The 18,008-nt window shown below is 35.2% G+C and overlaps 1 protein-coding gene across 1 annotated transcript in view; it reads right to left on the reverse strand.

The window, feature by feature from the left end:
• The window catches only part of RPS6KA5 (ribosomal protein S6 kinase A5), a 74,314-nt gene that overhangs the window by 54,276 nt on the left and 2,030 nt on the right, over nt 1-18,008 (reverse strand). Inside the window, exon 2 of the mRNA XM_015630056.3 lies at nt 8,707-8,778. Coding sequence (XP_015485542.1) covers nt 8,707-8,778 — 72 coding nt within the window. The remainder of the gene's footprint in view (nt 1-8,706; nt 8,779-18,008) is intronic.

The following is an 18,008-nucleotide window of genomic DNA, read 5'->3' on the forward strand; positions in this document are numbered from 1 at the left end:
TTTCCTTAGAATGTGAAGACAAACGTCTTAGAGGGTGACAGAACACTGGAACACACTACCTGGAAAGGCTGTGGAGTCTCCAGCTCTGGAGCTATTCAAAACCCACTTGCGCACAATTCCATGCACCATTTTCAGGGTTACCCTGCTTTAGCACAGGGGCTGGACTAGGTGGCCTCCAGTGGTCCCTTCCAACCCCAACCATTCTGATATTGTGTTGTAGAAACAACAGGACTTTATGTGAAAGAATGGGTGTTACTTTTGTAGATGGCAATAGTTACTGATCAAAGAATCAGGAGAAAGGAACTATGAAATGGTTGGCTTATTTAGATCAAGGTATTTAACAAGTTCTCTCACAAAAAAGGTCTTTAAAATGCTAAAAAGTTATGGGTACAAAGGTGGGAATCCTCTAAAAAATTAAGAGATATTATAAGTCAAAAAGCTAAAGGTTCAAAAACAAATATTCAACTTTTTCAGAGAAAGCAAGTCACCACAAGAACTAATCCTGCCTGATTCAGTCATATATGAACAGTGAGGAAAAAAATTTGCTTGGTTTATTAAGCTATCCAAAGCAACAGAAATAGCTGACTGCTGAACACTCTACCACAGTATCAAAATACTAAGTAGCTGAAAAAATAAAATGGCAGAGAAAATTTCCAACAGCAAACACATAATCCACATGAAGTATCATAATAGCACATAGTGCTAGAACTGAGGAGAGGAAAATACCTGAAGTTACCAAAGACAACCCCAAACAGAATGTTAGAAACTTCATGGAAAGTACTGAAGTGAAGAAATGACACAAATGTACCCACACCTTCAACACAAACTCAGAAATCCCTTATGCTGTGGTAGACACCTTTGTGTGCTCCTGTCTTGAATGAAGCACACTATTTTGGTACCTCCTGTCTTCTGTCCCCAGCTACCCTGCTCCCATCAGAAAAAAAAAAAGTGTGAAACATTAGAAAAGGATAAAAGAACTCCTCTAAACATGAAGGGAACTAAACATACTTCCACGTTTTATTTAGCCTGAAAAATTATAGTACTTAAGAAGACTACGGAGAGTTAAAAAAAGAAAAAAATCAAAAACTATAAGAAGGTCGGTAAAGAACTAAGATTCATTATTTTTAGAAACAAAATAACTAAGGCAACAAATTAAATCCTTAGACATCAGCATTAAAAACCATGCAAAGCACACAAACAAATATGCAGTTAAGCTGTGGAACTTCTGTTACATGATACTGCAGCTGTCAAAAAATGCAGATGAATTTAAAAAGATTACATAAATGCACAGCAAGTGTTGCCAAACTCTGAAGAGAATCTCTGGCTCAGGCAGACCCCAAACTGTAGGCTGCTACAACTCACTAAAGAAACCACCGTTGTAAGCCTCTCCTCAAGCCATCATGAGACAGAAAAACTAACCAGCTCATTGTTTTGTCCAACACTTGTAATTACCTTCACACTACTTTCTCAAAGAGAATGCTCAAATATCTCAAACCTGAAAATATACTGTCCTGATGCAAGACACTCAAATTTAGCTGGCCTTGAAAAATGCTGTAGCATACAGAGCTCCCAATAAGCATCACATGCAACTCCAGATTTCTTTCTGGATTTTTTTCCAGATGGGTAATAGAGAGTTTTTAACAACCAAATGACACGTGAGCTGTTTTCCTAGATTCAAGTTCTACTTCAGTGAGTATACAGAACTGATACTGCTCATATACTGAACAATTCCTTTTAAGAAGTTCTTTACCTGACTCATTGTACCCTTTGGAATCATGCTTCCCCTCTTTACAGAGCTCATTATCTGCTAAAAGAGCTTTCATAAAATAAGTTTTCATAACGTATCTCTCAAGAACGGCAAATAGACTCAGAATAGGTGACATCTTTCTATTTTGTGAGATATGCAGTCTCTTTCAAGATTTTGCATTTTGTGTTGCATTCTCCAGCTTTGTAGATACAAGATTGCGAGCGTACATAAGCCAGACTGAATGGTCACCAGCTACTCATCACCAGGGAACAGAAAATTTTATCAGAAGTGTTGGAGACTATTAAGCTAAATTAAAATGAACAAAAGCCTCGTGATTATAATACTTGGTTACCTGTATCTTTAATCATATTTTACAGAAATGTATAACAATGCATTTTAAGTGAGAGGATACAGTACCTACTACAGCTTTACATACAGTATCAGAGAAAATGATCTGATTAGTGAAATACCTGTAAGAATCTCTAGAAACTATACCCTTGTTGCCATAAAAGACTTTGCAATATAGAGCTTTGCTATAGTACAAACAGTTTCTTTAGGAATCTGAAAAGGACTGACAGAATGATGACGATTCTCAGCACTTTTTATGAAAATAAATCTTAAGTAGCACTATTTTAATCAAATGACTCATAATATATTCAACACCAGAATCTCTGATATCACCACAAGAAATCTACTTAAAAGACAACACTGCAAAAGCAATTTATTTGAGTGGCAGCAAGGAGAGAGCACATAAGCTAATTGCAATACTCTTACCTGACAATTGTACTTCAGTAAAGCTTTTTTAATTTCTCAAAGAGCAACATTTTAATGTTCATTCTCATAAAATCTTATGCTCATCTCATCTGCTGCCAAAGCAGAAATATTCAGCCAGCAATATATGCTCCAAAATGAAACACACACAATAACCAAATATCCATCCCCCAAATTAACTGAAAATACATTAAACGATAGAAAAACTAAAAGACTATATAATACTATATAATATATAACACAGACACAAACTTCCATAGACTGAGCTCACAGCTTAAGAGAAATAAAATAAAAATTTAAAGAATGATTATCAGCTGTTATGGTGACTAAAAGATTTCATACCAGCAATTTATACCAAATTTGCACTCAACTCATGAGATAATAAAGTATAATGGGGTGTTAAAACTTCCCTTTTACTACTGCCCTTTCCATGAACACAAATTCATATTAATACATAAGTATATATAAGCACACATATAAGTATACTTAGACATAATTATATATATAAGTATTCATGTTCATAGTAATACATATAATTCTAAATAACAATTCAGCAGGCCATTAGAATATTCTAAAATACACACTTGCTGAAAGACAATGAGTTAAAAAGATTAAAATATTCTTAACTTATGAAGTTACAGTATTCTTTGCTTCTTTCTGTACAAATGCAAGCACATTAAGGCATTGCATCACACCAGCTGATTCTTACAGAGAAAAAGGAGCACAGTTCTTATTGTTTACAGCATGCTGGATGTTTTTCTGTGGACTCCTAAATTCATCAAAACTTTACATTTGCGTCCAGAAAGTTTTGATGAATTAATATTTTCGAGCGCTAATATAAGCTACACCTCTTTCTTAAGGCCCTTTTTTTACTGTCAGTGTAAGAATAATCATCAGACTACAAAGGAAAAGGCTCAGAGGTGCAAAATATTTAAGGATTTGAATAAATTTCGTTGCATTTTTGCACAATATATACCTATTGACATTTTTGCTCTGCAATTTGTATTTAGATTTAATCTGCCTAAGGAACTTGGAGGCAGAACTTCATTGTGCTAGTATCAGGTCATATGAATTAAAAACTGGGATGAGGCAAAGGTAGAAAGGCAAATAGCTCTAGCAACTAAAAATGGAGGGAAGGGTGGAGGAGCCAAACAGAAACCTTAACAGATCTCAAATAATGGCATTCTAAATATTTTCAATTTATTGTCCCAAACTGTCAAAAACAAGGCATTCTCTGTCATCTTTCCTTAGATATCAGATAGGCAAGAATAATTAATGGAATTTTTTCAGTGTTATTACTTACTCTGAGAATAAATTACCTCTCCCATTAAACATGAGTGGTGATTAATATGAAAGGCAAAAAGTGAGAGGATAAGTTGCACCTTAAAATGTACTTTATATCAGCATTTTCCTTTTGTTTCTTTTTTGCTATTTTACCTTTTTTAAAAGAAAGCAAATTTTATTACAGTAAATAGTTATGGCAGACAATACATGCCTAACTGTTTGTTTTTTTTCATTTTTAAAGCATATAAATTTTTAGAAGGCAACTCTCAAATGCAAGACCACTGGATATAGATGCCATTAATTTTTAATTATTTAAAAAATCAAGGTAAATTATTTTCTTCAAAAATTGTTTTAAATGTACTATATACTGCTGAAGTTTGATGAAGTCAGAACAACTAACCAAGAGCTGCCTGGGATCATCATCTTATTTTCTCATTTCCTTCTTAAATGTAAGACCGTTTTTGCTATTCTCTCTGACATTAGCTCCAATAAGAATCTTTGCTATTGATCTCCAATTTAATGTACAGTTTTTTTCATCATTCTCTGGTGTATGAATAGGATGGATTTGTCCAGGTTCTTAGATTGAATGCAGCCCTCTCTTTTCAGTCTGCTCTTCATGCAGAAAACTAATTTTCCATTCCCAAGCCCTGTCTCCAATTAGCCATCCCACCTACCATTCAGTATACATTCTAGCTGTTCGCAGCACAATCTGAAGTAAAGTATTTAATTGGAGTTTGGAATTATTTTTAGACACTCACTAATTTTGTCTCACTCTCCTGAGCACAGTATCCTCATTTCTTTCTTTTTCTTCCTTTTATGAGAGAATATTTTATATTTTCTTCAATATGCTTTGAGAACTAAGTCTTAACTTTATCAAAATACTTTCTGACCTCTTAGAAGAAAATTCACTATATGTTCTTGTATAACAAGATTTTTGAAATGGTTATTTAAATCTGACATTCATCTCACTATATTTGTTCCCTTTATATGAATAAATCCTTCAGATTCCAAGGATCTTCCACATATAAGGTGAATGCCCTGCCCACATAAGCACTTAAATCCAAAAAGAACATATAAAACATTTTCATATAGTAGTTATATTCTTGTTTCTCAATATTGTTTGTCTTCATTAGCAGACTGTATTTCAAAAGATAGAATGCATTATAAGTGCACATGCTCAAGAACTAATTGTATTGTCTCTTTTTAACCACACTTGAAAGAGTGAACGAAAGTGGCATTTATTAAGTTCAGTAGAAAAAAAAAGAAATAATCCATTGGTAGAAAAATGTATGAACCAGAATGCACTCTACAATGTTTTGTTATTTTAAAAACAGATTTTCAAAGAATGAAGCAAATAAGCCAAGTGGGCGTGCATAAATCAACACAGCCACCTTCTCCTGTTGTTCCTTTCCTGGCTTCGGGAAGCAATTAGATTATGTTGCTGAAACCTAACCTTCTTCTATAGAATAGACTCTAGTTTTCTTTGTCATGGGAAGAAAAGCTTTAACTAGATAGGAGGGACAAGCTGGAAACACGGACAGGAAATCTGAAAATTCCATATTAGCAAGGCTATACAGTAACAGAAAATGGAAAGGACTTAAGCAATTTCAAAAAGTGTATACTGAGTAGAACACAGGCCAGTCAGAAGTCCAGCCAGTAACAGTTTGTTCCCAAAGCAACAATTACACTATTAACAGCTTCATTAACAGTGGCACACTGTCATGTATTCCATTTTACTGATGTAAAGTGCTACTGATTTCTTCAATGGATAAACTGATTCCATTACTACCCCCTAAATGCAACATAAAAGGATCCAACTCAGACTTTTGCTTCCTTGTCTTTCCATTGAGGCTCAGGCAAAAAGAAGAAAGCATATACTATGATACAATTTTAATACCAAAAAAGCAAAATACAACAAGCATGCTTCTAATTGAGTCTATCTATTAGAAGAAAACAGACAAAAGAACATAATAAAGCAATTCCAATTAAAGAAAATAGTAAATATGAAATTATGCTAAGACATTATGTTATGACATAAGTTATGCCAAAAAATGGCTTCCACGGGAGAAACATCAGCACATGCAGATACTATTTCTAATAATCTTAAATGCTTGTATTTTAAAAACATAAGGCTTAAAAATGAAGCTTTAAATAAATACATTTAAATATAAATATAATTATATTATATAATATAAATAATATTATATATATAAATAATAATATAACTAATAAATTTAAATAAACCTTCACTGCTGCTAACTGAAAAGAATCACCACTGGGTCTAAGAAACTATCACAAGTACATATTTTTAAGCAAGGTATCATTTAATTTAACATGTTTTAATTATCTTCTGTGGCTATTCTAATTGCTTCATGGCAGAATATACTTAAAATATTATAATTAGCTTAAACAGCATCTACCGTCATCACTTAATGTAACTGTGAGGTTTCAATACATTCTCCCTTGCATTACTGTAGATCAATTAAGTATTGGTTTGAAAACACTGCATGCTGCATTACTCCACAGTGAAGCATTTTAAAACAGCATGACAGTTTTATTTAGTATTAGTTATATTACAGTGCTATCAATAATACCTAAAAACTCATACCACAATAAAGCTTTCACTGCCAAAGTAAAGATGGCTTTTGTCTATTTGCTTACAGCAGTGACCAGAATGTTTCTCAAGTTAAGAAATTAAACATCAGCAAGAACACCTTAGGAAGGTTTCAGAATCTCTAGTACTGGAGGCTTTTAAGAATGCATCACCACCAGGGATAATGCAGGTATAACTGACTGTGTCTTGGGCCAAGCAATTAAGGGACCTCTTTGAGGTCCAACTTCTTCAGAATTGTGTTTTCAGCAATTCCATGTGACAGCAAACATTGCCAACTGACAGATGGCCACTCAAAAGCAAAGAGAACTAGCTCCATTATGATCAGGTCATTGACTTTTAATGCCATCCAGTAATTAGCAACCAGCAACCTCAGACACATCTAGTGCATGAGTCTTAGCTGTCATAGGCTTGAGACTGAACAAAGCTTTTTGACTGCCCTGATGGTCTAGATTTCTGAAGCTAAAACATCAGGCCTGATCAAAACTGTGTATCAAAAAAGTGAAAAAAAAAAAAAAATAAACACTACAACAAATGCCAAATACTCTTCCTAAAAATGGATACCCAAGGAGTCCTTGGATTCCTAAAGCTTGCAGGAATCTTTTAGTCCATTTTTTAAATGGTTTGAGATCTGTTTAGACAACAGACATTTCTAGAGCAGCAAGACTACGGGAGCAGGATGAAGTCAGACAGGCATGCTTTCTTGACTTCTTTTTTTACTTCACACACAAGAGTCAATCCCACTGTCAACCCATTGAAGTAGCCTTTTCTGAAAGTCCCTCAAAAATTATCCTGTTAACCTGAGTGAATAGAATAGCTTTGCACTGCAAGCCTAACAATTACCTGCTACAGTCAAGAGTATTCCAGTCCAAGAAAAATTTGGCCAATCTATTCATGAAGAAAACAAGGCATGGGAGGTAGCAATGAATGACTAACAGTTTAACCAAGACAGGCTATTTCAGAGGTACAGCCTAAAGACAAGAGGAGGTCAGGCTACTACTAGTCTGAACTTGAAGACTAACCCTTATGAAACCACCAACTTACTTTGTACCCTAAATGTGATAGTTGTAATATTAGAGTGATGTCAGAGCAATGGCAAAGGTAGCAAACAGGCAAAATAAAAATATTTACAAATCCAGCTGATGTTTCCATCAGCTGGAGAGAAAGACATCCTCTCATAAATGCACAATTGTTTATAATTTTATTTTTGACAACCCCACTCAGATCCACACTGATCATTTCAGAAAATGATGATTGCTTCTGTCTAGGAATATGCTACATTCATCTACGAAAATTAAAGCTTCCTTGCATCTACCTCTAACTATTGAAATTTAACAGCAAGGTTTCAATTTTTTAGCATAAATTTAAACTTTAAAAAGTTTACTTCAGAAACAGAAAAATATCCTCTCAGGTGATTTAACAGTTTAATTAATTTCTAAAAGAATCTATATGACAACTAAAAGTGAAAATCAAAGTCCTTTGCTCTTTTCAGTGATGTCTTAGTGAACTACAGCCTCACTGCCAGCCATTAATGGCTAACAATGTCCAAAAATTTAATATCATTAAACTAGCATAAAACTCCTGCAGACCTTGATGATAGTCCACATTCATAATTATATAAATCTACTAAACAATGCATCTGACCTAATACTGACCAAAAAAGAAAAAGCACAAACACCCAAAAAGAATAAAAGTTGTTACTTTTGGTCTGTATAGGGGGATATGTATCCCTTTAGCCAAGGGGAAACAAAGTTTTTTTTGCTCATTACAATTAGTAATCTTACAACATCCTAAAAATCTCCCAACATTGTGCTAAAACTCACAATACAAGAAGGAACATTATCCGTCTTAAAAAATACTAGGATCTGACAAGGACAGAGTTATGGAGCCTACAGGAACCCTAAAATTGATTTGTTAAAAAATGGAGCACCTTATTTAATAATATATTAAAATTACTTTTTTTTTTCCCCAAACACACTCTGAAAACTTAACATAATTATCAAGATCATGTCTTAACTCAGGTTTTTCACAAACTACATTAAACTGTCACAAATTTTCAACCATATGCTTCCTTTTTTTCAAAAAAGTGCATCTTCAGAAGTGCTGTGCAAGAACATGTGACCTCCAATTTTGCATGATATCTGTGAAAAAAAAATTGAAAAAAATATGCTATGCACTACAAAAGTGCTATCTTCCTAAAGAATGTTCCAAATACCAAAATCTCAGCTAGAAAAAAAAAATTATACATAAGAGTAATGTTTCCAACATTTAACTTAAAAATAGCACATCTTACCCCCTGTTCCAAGAACTTTCAGGAGCTCAAAGTTTTCAATGCCAACTTTCTCTGCATGGCCTGTCAAATTTGCTGAAGGGAAAAAAAAAAAAATCACATCAGATATGTAGTACAGCAAAACATCACTCTGACATCTTACTACAGCCTCAGTAAAACCAAATTAGCAAATAAATTAAATAAGCGGTGCTACAAAGACATCCCAATTTCATATTGTACTCAACTTGAGAAGCAAGGGAAAGCAATTTACCTGCTCCCACCAGTGTAACTGAATGTAAAATCACAGAATAGTAATTGAAGCCCATCTAGTCTGTACATACCATCTTCCAGTGTGTCACTGGGCACCTCTGAAAAGAGTCCAGTTCCACCTTGTCTGTAATCTCCAATCACATAGTTACAGATAGCAATCAGGCCATCCCTTAGACCTAGCACCCTGAATACTCTCATTTTTTTGGATTATATGGTGTTTGGGATGACAAACTGAGCTCCAGCAACTGTTCATGCACTTAACACAGGATTGTTGAAGACTTTCCATTAGTATCAAGTAGAAATGACCTTAAGTCTACATAACTCACAAGTATGGAAAAAATCTAAGCTGCTACAAAGTTGTGTCATTTGTTGCACAGTCTAGAACTAGAAGGTTCTATGCTTATACAAATCTATACCACTTTGAGTACTTATTTTGTCTAACATATGTTTTTCTAACCAGGGATGTAAAGACCTCTGTTTAAAAAAAGGGTTGTGCAGGGTTGGTTTATTGCTGATTGCCTTTTTTTTTCTTTCCTAAGCTCTTACAAGAAAGCCCCAAGCAGTTGCCATTTTTTCCATCTTTTATTCCTATTATGCATCCATTTGCATCAACTGCAGATCATTCAGCAAAAGCCCTCATTGAAATGATCCAGGCTGAAAATCAGCAAGACAAAAAAGTAACTAAGTTTGATAATTCACATCCAAGTTGAGCTCCCTGATCCACTTTACTGAGCAGCCCCATAAGTACCATTAAGGATGTAGCATCAAGTAGCGAGTCAGTCAATATTCACCAAAGAGGCTGAACTGTAGCTTGCTGTACTACTTTTGATTGCAAACAGAACAAATACTCCTGCTAGAGCTACATCAGTCACTAATTAAGACAGCAGGAAGGAAGCCATGCTCATGTGCCAAAAAAGGAGTTCTAGCAGGTAAGGCAAACCCAGACTGAGTTAGTGCCCATACAATTAAGGTATGTTGTGTCACAGAAAGTAAATTGTCTTTAAGCAATTTAATATTACACATTACTCTTCTCAACAGATAAATGGTACTCAACATACATAGCTTCAAACATGTCGAAACATTTGTCTTTCCTGCCAGGCAAAGAAGTCACAGACTATTGTAAAGAGACCAGGGCTAGAGCATTCGTTTTTTTTAAGTATCCAATTTTTAATGAAGGAGTGGACATCACTGAAGAGATTCAGGACACACAACTTCTCTGGACACCAGCTAAGTAAGTGTTCAAATTGGGGTGGGAAGAAAGTTCTCACTTCAAGTTCCACTGATTTGGATCTTCTGCAATGGACTACTCCAGAAAGGTTTTACTATCTCACATCCTTTAAGAATGTCAGCAGAAGGCTTTTCAATTATACACCGTTCTAGAAAGTAAAACAGTCACTTAATCCTCCAATATTCTTGGAACTGAATAGGAAGAGTGGAACCCAGAGAAATGCTGCATCTCCAGTAACATGCTGAAGATTTGCAGTGCTGGCTGTCATCCTAAAAAGAGATCCTAAAAGCCTTAAAACTCAATCCATTAATCTAAACAGTACTATAAACTCACATTCAGTAACATTAGTAAAACCTTTTCCACTTTCACGAGGCTGCACAATAAAAAGCTGAGTGCTATCTAGTTTGAATTATATACTTGTTTCAATGTGAGCTGTAATTTTGCACTCTCCACTTAATTCCATTTTTACTTCCACTCAGGATGCTTAATGGCCTTATCCTTAAAAAAAAAAAAAAAAAAAGTCTTGGAGGTTGCTGGAATATTATTTTTATAGTAAAAGGAGAAAATTACACCACAAATAAGCATATGATAACTGCAAAATAAAAATAAGACCCACCTCATTCTTTTTACATTATACTGAGGGAAAAAAGCCATCCCACAAGACAACTAAAGGATGCTGCACAAAAGTATGATAGGACACTTGAGACAAACTCTCTCACAATTACTCCCTATAAAGAAATAAGTAAAATTATCCTTAATTAAAAAAATAATAACAACCTTCAAAACTGTAAGAAAAGATTAACAATTCCCAGAATGTGCTCCTCCCAATGTTGCCACATGGCAATGGTTTTTCTCCAAGAGCCTCAGTTGTAGTGCTCAGTCCATCTCTGAAGTAATACCACAAGAAAAGCAACCTAAAGAGCTTGTTTCTGCCATTTTCTAATGACACCCCTAGAGCAGTCCTTTGTCTTTATCTGCTGAAAGCAGGTGCAGCACTTTGACACTCTAGCAGAGATGAAGTGCCATTTCAACAGGATGAAAGTTGTCATTCCAAAATTTCCTTCAAGTTTGCTTTCAGAAGCATAAATCTCAAAAGATCAATTGTTCTATTGGCCACTCACTCCCAGGAACCTGAATGACCATTTTTGGAGGACCTTTCACCAGGGATGCTCTCTGCACTTACAAAACTGTTCCAAGACTGAGATGCTTTAAAGGATTGCAATGAGACTGCTAGTACTACTAGGACTGACAGAACAGTAAAAGGCTTCTCACACCTCACAGACATCACCGTGCTGGAAATGGTATCAGAACCCAACCCAACAATTGCCTGTGCAAACTGCACAGCCTATCTGTAAAAATCACAATGGGATCTACATTGGTGCACAGAAAGCAGTTTCAGAAACAGAAAATTTACTTCTCAATTGACTTTTTCTCCTGGACACATGAACTGAAGAAGTGCACCAAGGAATGGAACAAAGTTTGGCTAGGAAGAGAAGTACTGCCCACGTAAATAAGATGAGAGTTTCTCCACAAATAACATGAAGCTATACATGACACTCAAAAGGGATAGTTGTACCTAATGGAAAAAAAAAAACAAACCAAAACAAACAAACAAATCCCCTGGGAGATTAGCTCTCTGAATATGGGCACAATTAGAAGAATCCTGCATTTACTAAAGTCCTACTGCAGTCCACACCAATCAGCATTGCACCAAAACAGTTAAAGAGAGTTTGCAGATGAGGGTAATAGCAAGAGATAACACATCAACTCAGAAACAAACAGTGAATGGAAAGGCCAGGACATCATAGCATCCATAAAAACAAAGAAGAAATAGAGATTCTAGTCATAATCATCCCCTCTGAAGGTAGAAAGAAAGGAAATATCCAGAAATACTACCACTGCAAAGACGAGCCTCCCTCTACATGCAGGGACACCAGTGCACAAAGACCAGTGCTGTCATTCTCAGTCCCCTGGAAATAGGGCAGCCTGTTTATCCAGAATAACATTTCTCCTTGATGAAGGATCTCCAAGGGATGTAAGAGACACCTGCACAACACCTGAACTTTGAGATGGCCAAGACTGAAGAACTGTGCAAGCTGGTACTGTGCAATGATTATATAAGCTTTTAATTGCACTTCTAGGATCTCAAGAAGTAACATTTCAAGAGTGTTTGTTTCCAAGTTAAAATGTGCTCTGTCCTCTGTTTCTGGACTCTACTGCATGCTGGTCTTGAAGCAGACAAATAAAGCTAGTGTTTCCTCTGCTGAACTAGATCAAGCTCTGTGTGAAAGTTGAAACTTGTCTCTGCTATTCTCTGCAACACAAGACCAATTCTTCAGTATTATTAAGCAGAACAATGAACCTCCAGGTTCACCAAGCAATTTTAAGAACGGAGAAAACAAGAAAGAAAATTAAACAGAAGACATTCTGCAATATTCCAAGTATTAGGTTGCAGTGTCTAGTATCAGTATCAACTTGATCTTAACCTGTTACTTCATAGAATGGCCCATCCCGACTTAAGTCACAGCATCAGAGAACAGATGTTGTTTTAAAACTTGTATGTGTATGCCTTAAAGTGGAGAGGGGGAGCACACACCTTTCAGGGGGGAAAAAAAACTGACACCATGCAATAGAAACTACACAACTACTATTTGTTAGACACTGAAGAAAATGCATATGTTATACTGGTTATCTGCTGTATGGAGTTCTACTTTGTTACTGGTTACAGCAACTTAGAACTATTTCTGAAGGAAGTAAAAGTACCCTGAAGTCCTTGAAATCTGAGAGACCATCAGCACCTAGTATCAGGTCACTGAAATCAGCTCAGAGTACCATCTTAAAATGGAATTTAAAAACTGTAACATCTTAAAAATATGTTTCTAAGGCAAAAGAAAGAATGTAGAGCAAAAATGAAAAATACACAGAATTCTGAACTCTGTGAAAAGAAAACACAGTTCATGTTGCTCTGAACTCTAGGGCATCACAGTTAAGGTAACTGGGCTGGTAACTGCTGATTCTCTAGAATATTAGATGCTTAAGGGTAAGACCACCTGAGCTGAGAAAAAAAATTAAAATCTTGAAAAAAATTTGGAAAAAAATCAAGCTCTCATAAAGCTGCTGATTTCGTTCTAGAAGGCTTGGAAGCCAAAGTTTACGCAGCCAAAGATGACAAAGATCTCTGAAGACTAGCTGATATAATATGTATCCATATACATTTATGTGTAATAGCATACATGTATACTGATGCAATACAGTATGTGGAAATTCAGAAGCATAAAATGCTGTGGAATACACAATAGGAAACTGTCATTACCATCATGAAAATAGAAGACTATCCCACCAAAAATATTACTTGCATATAGGAAGCTGAAAAAAGTGTAAAAATCCAGACATCTGAGATTAACGATGCAAACTCACAGTAGTCTGAACTGGAAAATGCTCCAAGATCCATTTGCATTTAGCAAATTAGCTTTTTCTCTTACAGAGGTGACTTCACTCTGAGTTTTATCATTACTGTGAGCTGAATCACTATGAGGTCACCAAGATTGAACCCAGAGGCACCTCCATGGTCAGCTAGAAACTTACTGTGTAGCAACACTATACCTCACATAATTGCAAAAAGAAAAACCTGAACAAACAAAACCAAAACCAACAAAAACCCCAAACAAAATGTAATTAGACAAGATGCTAATGAATAAAATTGCTATAGATAATCTAATGCTGAACAGAGTTGAAACAATCAGATCTCTAAAGATTGTGCATATCTTCTCAAACAAAAAATTATATCTAAGACATTAATCAATTTCAGTTTTCTCAATCATTAGTAATAAATGAAAGCATTTATAAAAATTCAGTCACAGGCACCTTGGACACAGCATCAAAAGTAACAGAATACAAATTAATTTATCAACAAAAAAAAAAGCAACTGATAACTTATATGTTGATGGAAGGTATTTACATATTTGTTTATGCAGACATTAACTGGGAAACTTAAGAATTATTCTCTCCCAGGTAAAGTTTTTGTAAACATCTGTCTATGCCAGCATAAAATATTTGCATATGTCAAGAAAAATGAGAAATCAGTCACAATAGATACCAAAACAAAATACAAACCCTAATAAACTGACTGCATGTAACGTGAGTCTTTCACAAACAAGGTCATCTACCTATCTACAGACTGAGTCAGGAGCAAAGAAATCTCAGTAGAACTTGCACCTCATTGTTGGGATTCAGTGGGGGAGGAGGAGACAGAAGGCACGTTTACCATAAGAAAACAAATTATGCAATGATGGGGATACAACAGAAATATTTATGTGAAAAATATATTGGGAAAACACATCCTCAGATACTCAGGCCTTGTCATATGGTTAAGGAATTCTGGCAAGTGTTCTTTGAACAGCTTTCTGATATAGATATATAGATATAAGATATATTAACATGTCATGTAAGACTCCTAAGTCTTTTGTGGAATCAAGCATATGCTTTTAGATCATCACATTTATAATATACTGGATCAGAGCTAATAAACAGGCTGACAGTGAAGATTGCAACTATTAAGCCTCATTTATATTAGATGTTTTATAGAACATCAGTGAAACAATGACAGCAAAATGATCAGTTGTACCAGACCCTTCCACAGATCATTTTAGCCAGGTTTGCTAGATTCCAAAGCAAACAAAAAAAAATCCCACTCAACAAAAACAAACAAAAAGCCACAAACAAAACCCAGGAAGGATCAATAGCCATCCTTCTTCATAATCAAAGCTACCAGAAGATAAATAACAAATTCCTAGACTACAAAGTATTTTTTGAAAATATTGGCTGTGTAAAGAGTAAAATCCAGAGATTGAAGTGGTATTAAAGATGACAAATAAACTTAAAATACTCTTTGTAGTTCCCACAATCCAAGAAAACATATATTTTACTGCTCAACAGAGAAAAATAGTAGCAAAAGCAATCCAAGCTTTGAAATAATAAACTATTAGTAGCTCCTGATCCCTAAAGAATATACAAAATTATATATTATATATATTATATACTATTTTATTATATCATATATGTATTGTTTAGTATGCAATCTTATAACATATTATATCCATATATTGTAAATACGTAAAAACAAAAATCTGTCTTACAGAAAATTTTATTTTAAAAGTATCTTTTAAGCCTCATAAAGTTTCCTCTAAAAAACAGAAAAAATAAAATACTCTACAGGTGCCAGATGCATCTCCACAGGGAAGGCTGAATTCACTATTTAGTACATGATTCATCATGGTTTTTAGTCATAGGAATTTTCACAATTACCTAGAATGTAACATGAACCTTGCAGGTCACAAATAAATCCATTCTAATTTAAGTTCCCATTCAAGAAGGTATAACTAAGAATTTGCATTATCGAACCCTTTTGATAATCCACATATTTAACTTCCGAAGCCTTTTATAGTTTCATATTGAATTTTAAGTTTGACTCAAGGGGAGTTTCCAAATTCTTCTGCCTTTGGAGTTCTGCAGGCCATTGCTACATGAATTTCTGAGCTATACATGACTTTTCTCATGTATGCCTGGCAAACTGCAAACTAAAGCAAGTTCTTTAGCCCAAAGATTGTGATAACATTAAAACAAATCCAGTATCCTCCTCAAAACAGACTTGCTAAAAGGAAAACAACAACACTGTAAAGCAAAACAAACCATGTATATAGACCCCATGCCCATACATTCACAGGATGTCTCAAATTCCCTTCAAGATCCCAGTTTTGGTAATGTCTGTCTGTCTCTGGGTGAAGCAGGGAGTTCACATGCATGCCACAAGACGGGCAACATCCTATGCAGTCACTCACACACACTTAAGGTATAGGATCCTTTTGATCCTTTTTTTCCTCCTCAGAGAAGATGTGGGGAGGAAATCTCGCTCATAACTGTTCTGTTTCTTTCTTATCTTCTGACATCACAAGCCTTTTCTTCTCCTTCCATATCCTTCTCTAGCATGTAAAATGTTTCCTCTGATAGGCTTTGTTTGCCATTGTTCAGTTCATTACTAAGCAACAGAAACGTTAAGATGCAACAATTCTTTTTTCAGTGTAAATAATATATATTTTCTAAGGTCTGCAAAAGATTAAAACTCTGAAAGTTAGCCTTCAAAAAATAAAACCTTTCCCTTTAAAAGTTTCCAGAAATAAATGCTAAAGAAAATGTCATTTTCTTATGATTTTCACTGGAGAGCTTCAGTGAGAATCAGAGACAGTCACCACTTCTTACTATTTCAACTTTGGCATGTTTTTGCTTCTACTTCCTGAAAAGAGATTCCACTTTCCCAAAAAAATTCATTTTCCTTCCCAAAGTGAGACAAGAAAGACAGTAACTATTCTGAAGTGCTGAGTTGTGAGCCTTCTATCAAGAACAAAAATGTTTTGGTGTTAGGAAAAGAAAAAAAAAGGATAAATATATTAGGAGAATATTTTTATTAAATGACGTGTACTAAAAGTCACTGCTCTGTCTTACCTGCAGAACATCACATATATGCACACAGAGCAGGGCTCAGTATTTGTAACACAGCACATCACATGATACCATACAGAGCCACTCAAGTGTTCCTTCCCTATCACAGACACAATCTACATGCCTATGGAGTGATGTTTATCCAGCAATTACTTTTTGGTTATACAACAGAGGAATTTCAGGGCTCTAAGACTATGAGATACAAACCTAAAATTAAATCTGACCCTACATATGAAAGCCAGCATTGTAATTTCAAAGTCAAAGTTTAAAAGAAGTCAAACCATGGTATGATAGGGTTAACAATCAGCTGGCCTATGTAGCAACAGTGCCGCACACACTATCTTAAAGCATTTCCATATGCTTCCATATTTGCTTGGAGCTAACAACACTCATCTGCTTCATTCTTTAGGATCCTCATTTCATCTTAAATTCAGATTCTGAAGTATGTTCACTTACTCACTTGACCATAATAAATGCCTATCCCTAACTCATTTAATACTTTTAGAGCAATCCCAAAACCAAGTAATTGTAAATGCAAGTGTAACTGTGGGTTTACCTGATTGATTTGAATTAGTGAGCTTGTTACCATGAGGTTCAAGTAACAGCTTCCACAATATGATTTTCAAAGAAGCCAGTATTTCTACTACAATAGTAAATTCTTTCAAAGCACTCTAGAGACTGACCTCTTTTTCATCTGCCAACTGACAGCTACTTTCAATATGTAATTCTAAATGATTCAATTAGTCACAGAGCTAGCACCATCAAAGAAAGAACGCAGAGATGAGGGGAACACTGGAATCTAAACAAATCACACAATAAAGGATATTCAAGATATAGAACATATTTAGAAATGACAAAGATCCGGTGGCTCCAAATTCTAGTTCTTGCCTGTCCTCTCACTCTTTCCCAAAATGATGCAAAATTAAATAATCATGCTGCATGCTTTAAAGATGTGATGGGTTGACCCTAGCCAGCAGCTAAGCATCCACACAACCAGACCCAATACAAAAAAAAAACCCTCTGAACATCCAAGGTATCCTATAGCTTTATATTTTGTATCAACAGAAGCTGACTGCAACTTTTCTCCTCAAATTATTCTATCTCCGTGTATTGTATAGACAAGTTCTGAAACTGTCTCCATACGTCTTGCATAGGAATGACACTATTGACACCTTCAGGAGTAGGAGTCTCCCAGGAGTACATGACAGAGCAGCTCCCTCCTCCACCCTAGTGCTCCAGAAATAGACAAGTCATTGCTAGAAAGCACTTTTCAGAAAGCAGTTTCCTAAACACTGAACATGGAGTAGAGAACAAGGAAGGGAGAAGCAACTTA

This window comes from Parus major, chromosome 5, assembly GCF_001522545.3.
Source record: "Parus major isolate Abel chromosome 5, Parus_major1.1, whole genome shotgun sequence".
Lineage (NCBI taxonomy): Eukaryota > Metazoa > Chordata > Aves > Passeriformes > Paridae > Parus > Parus major.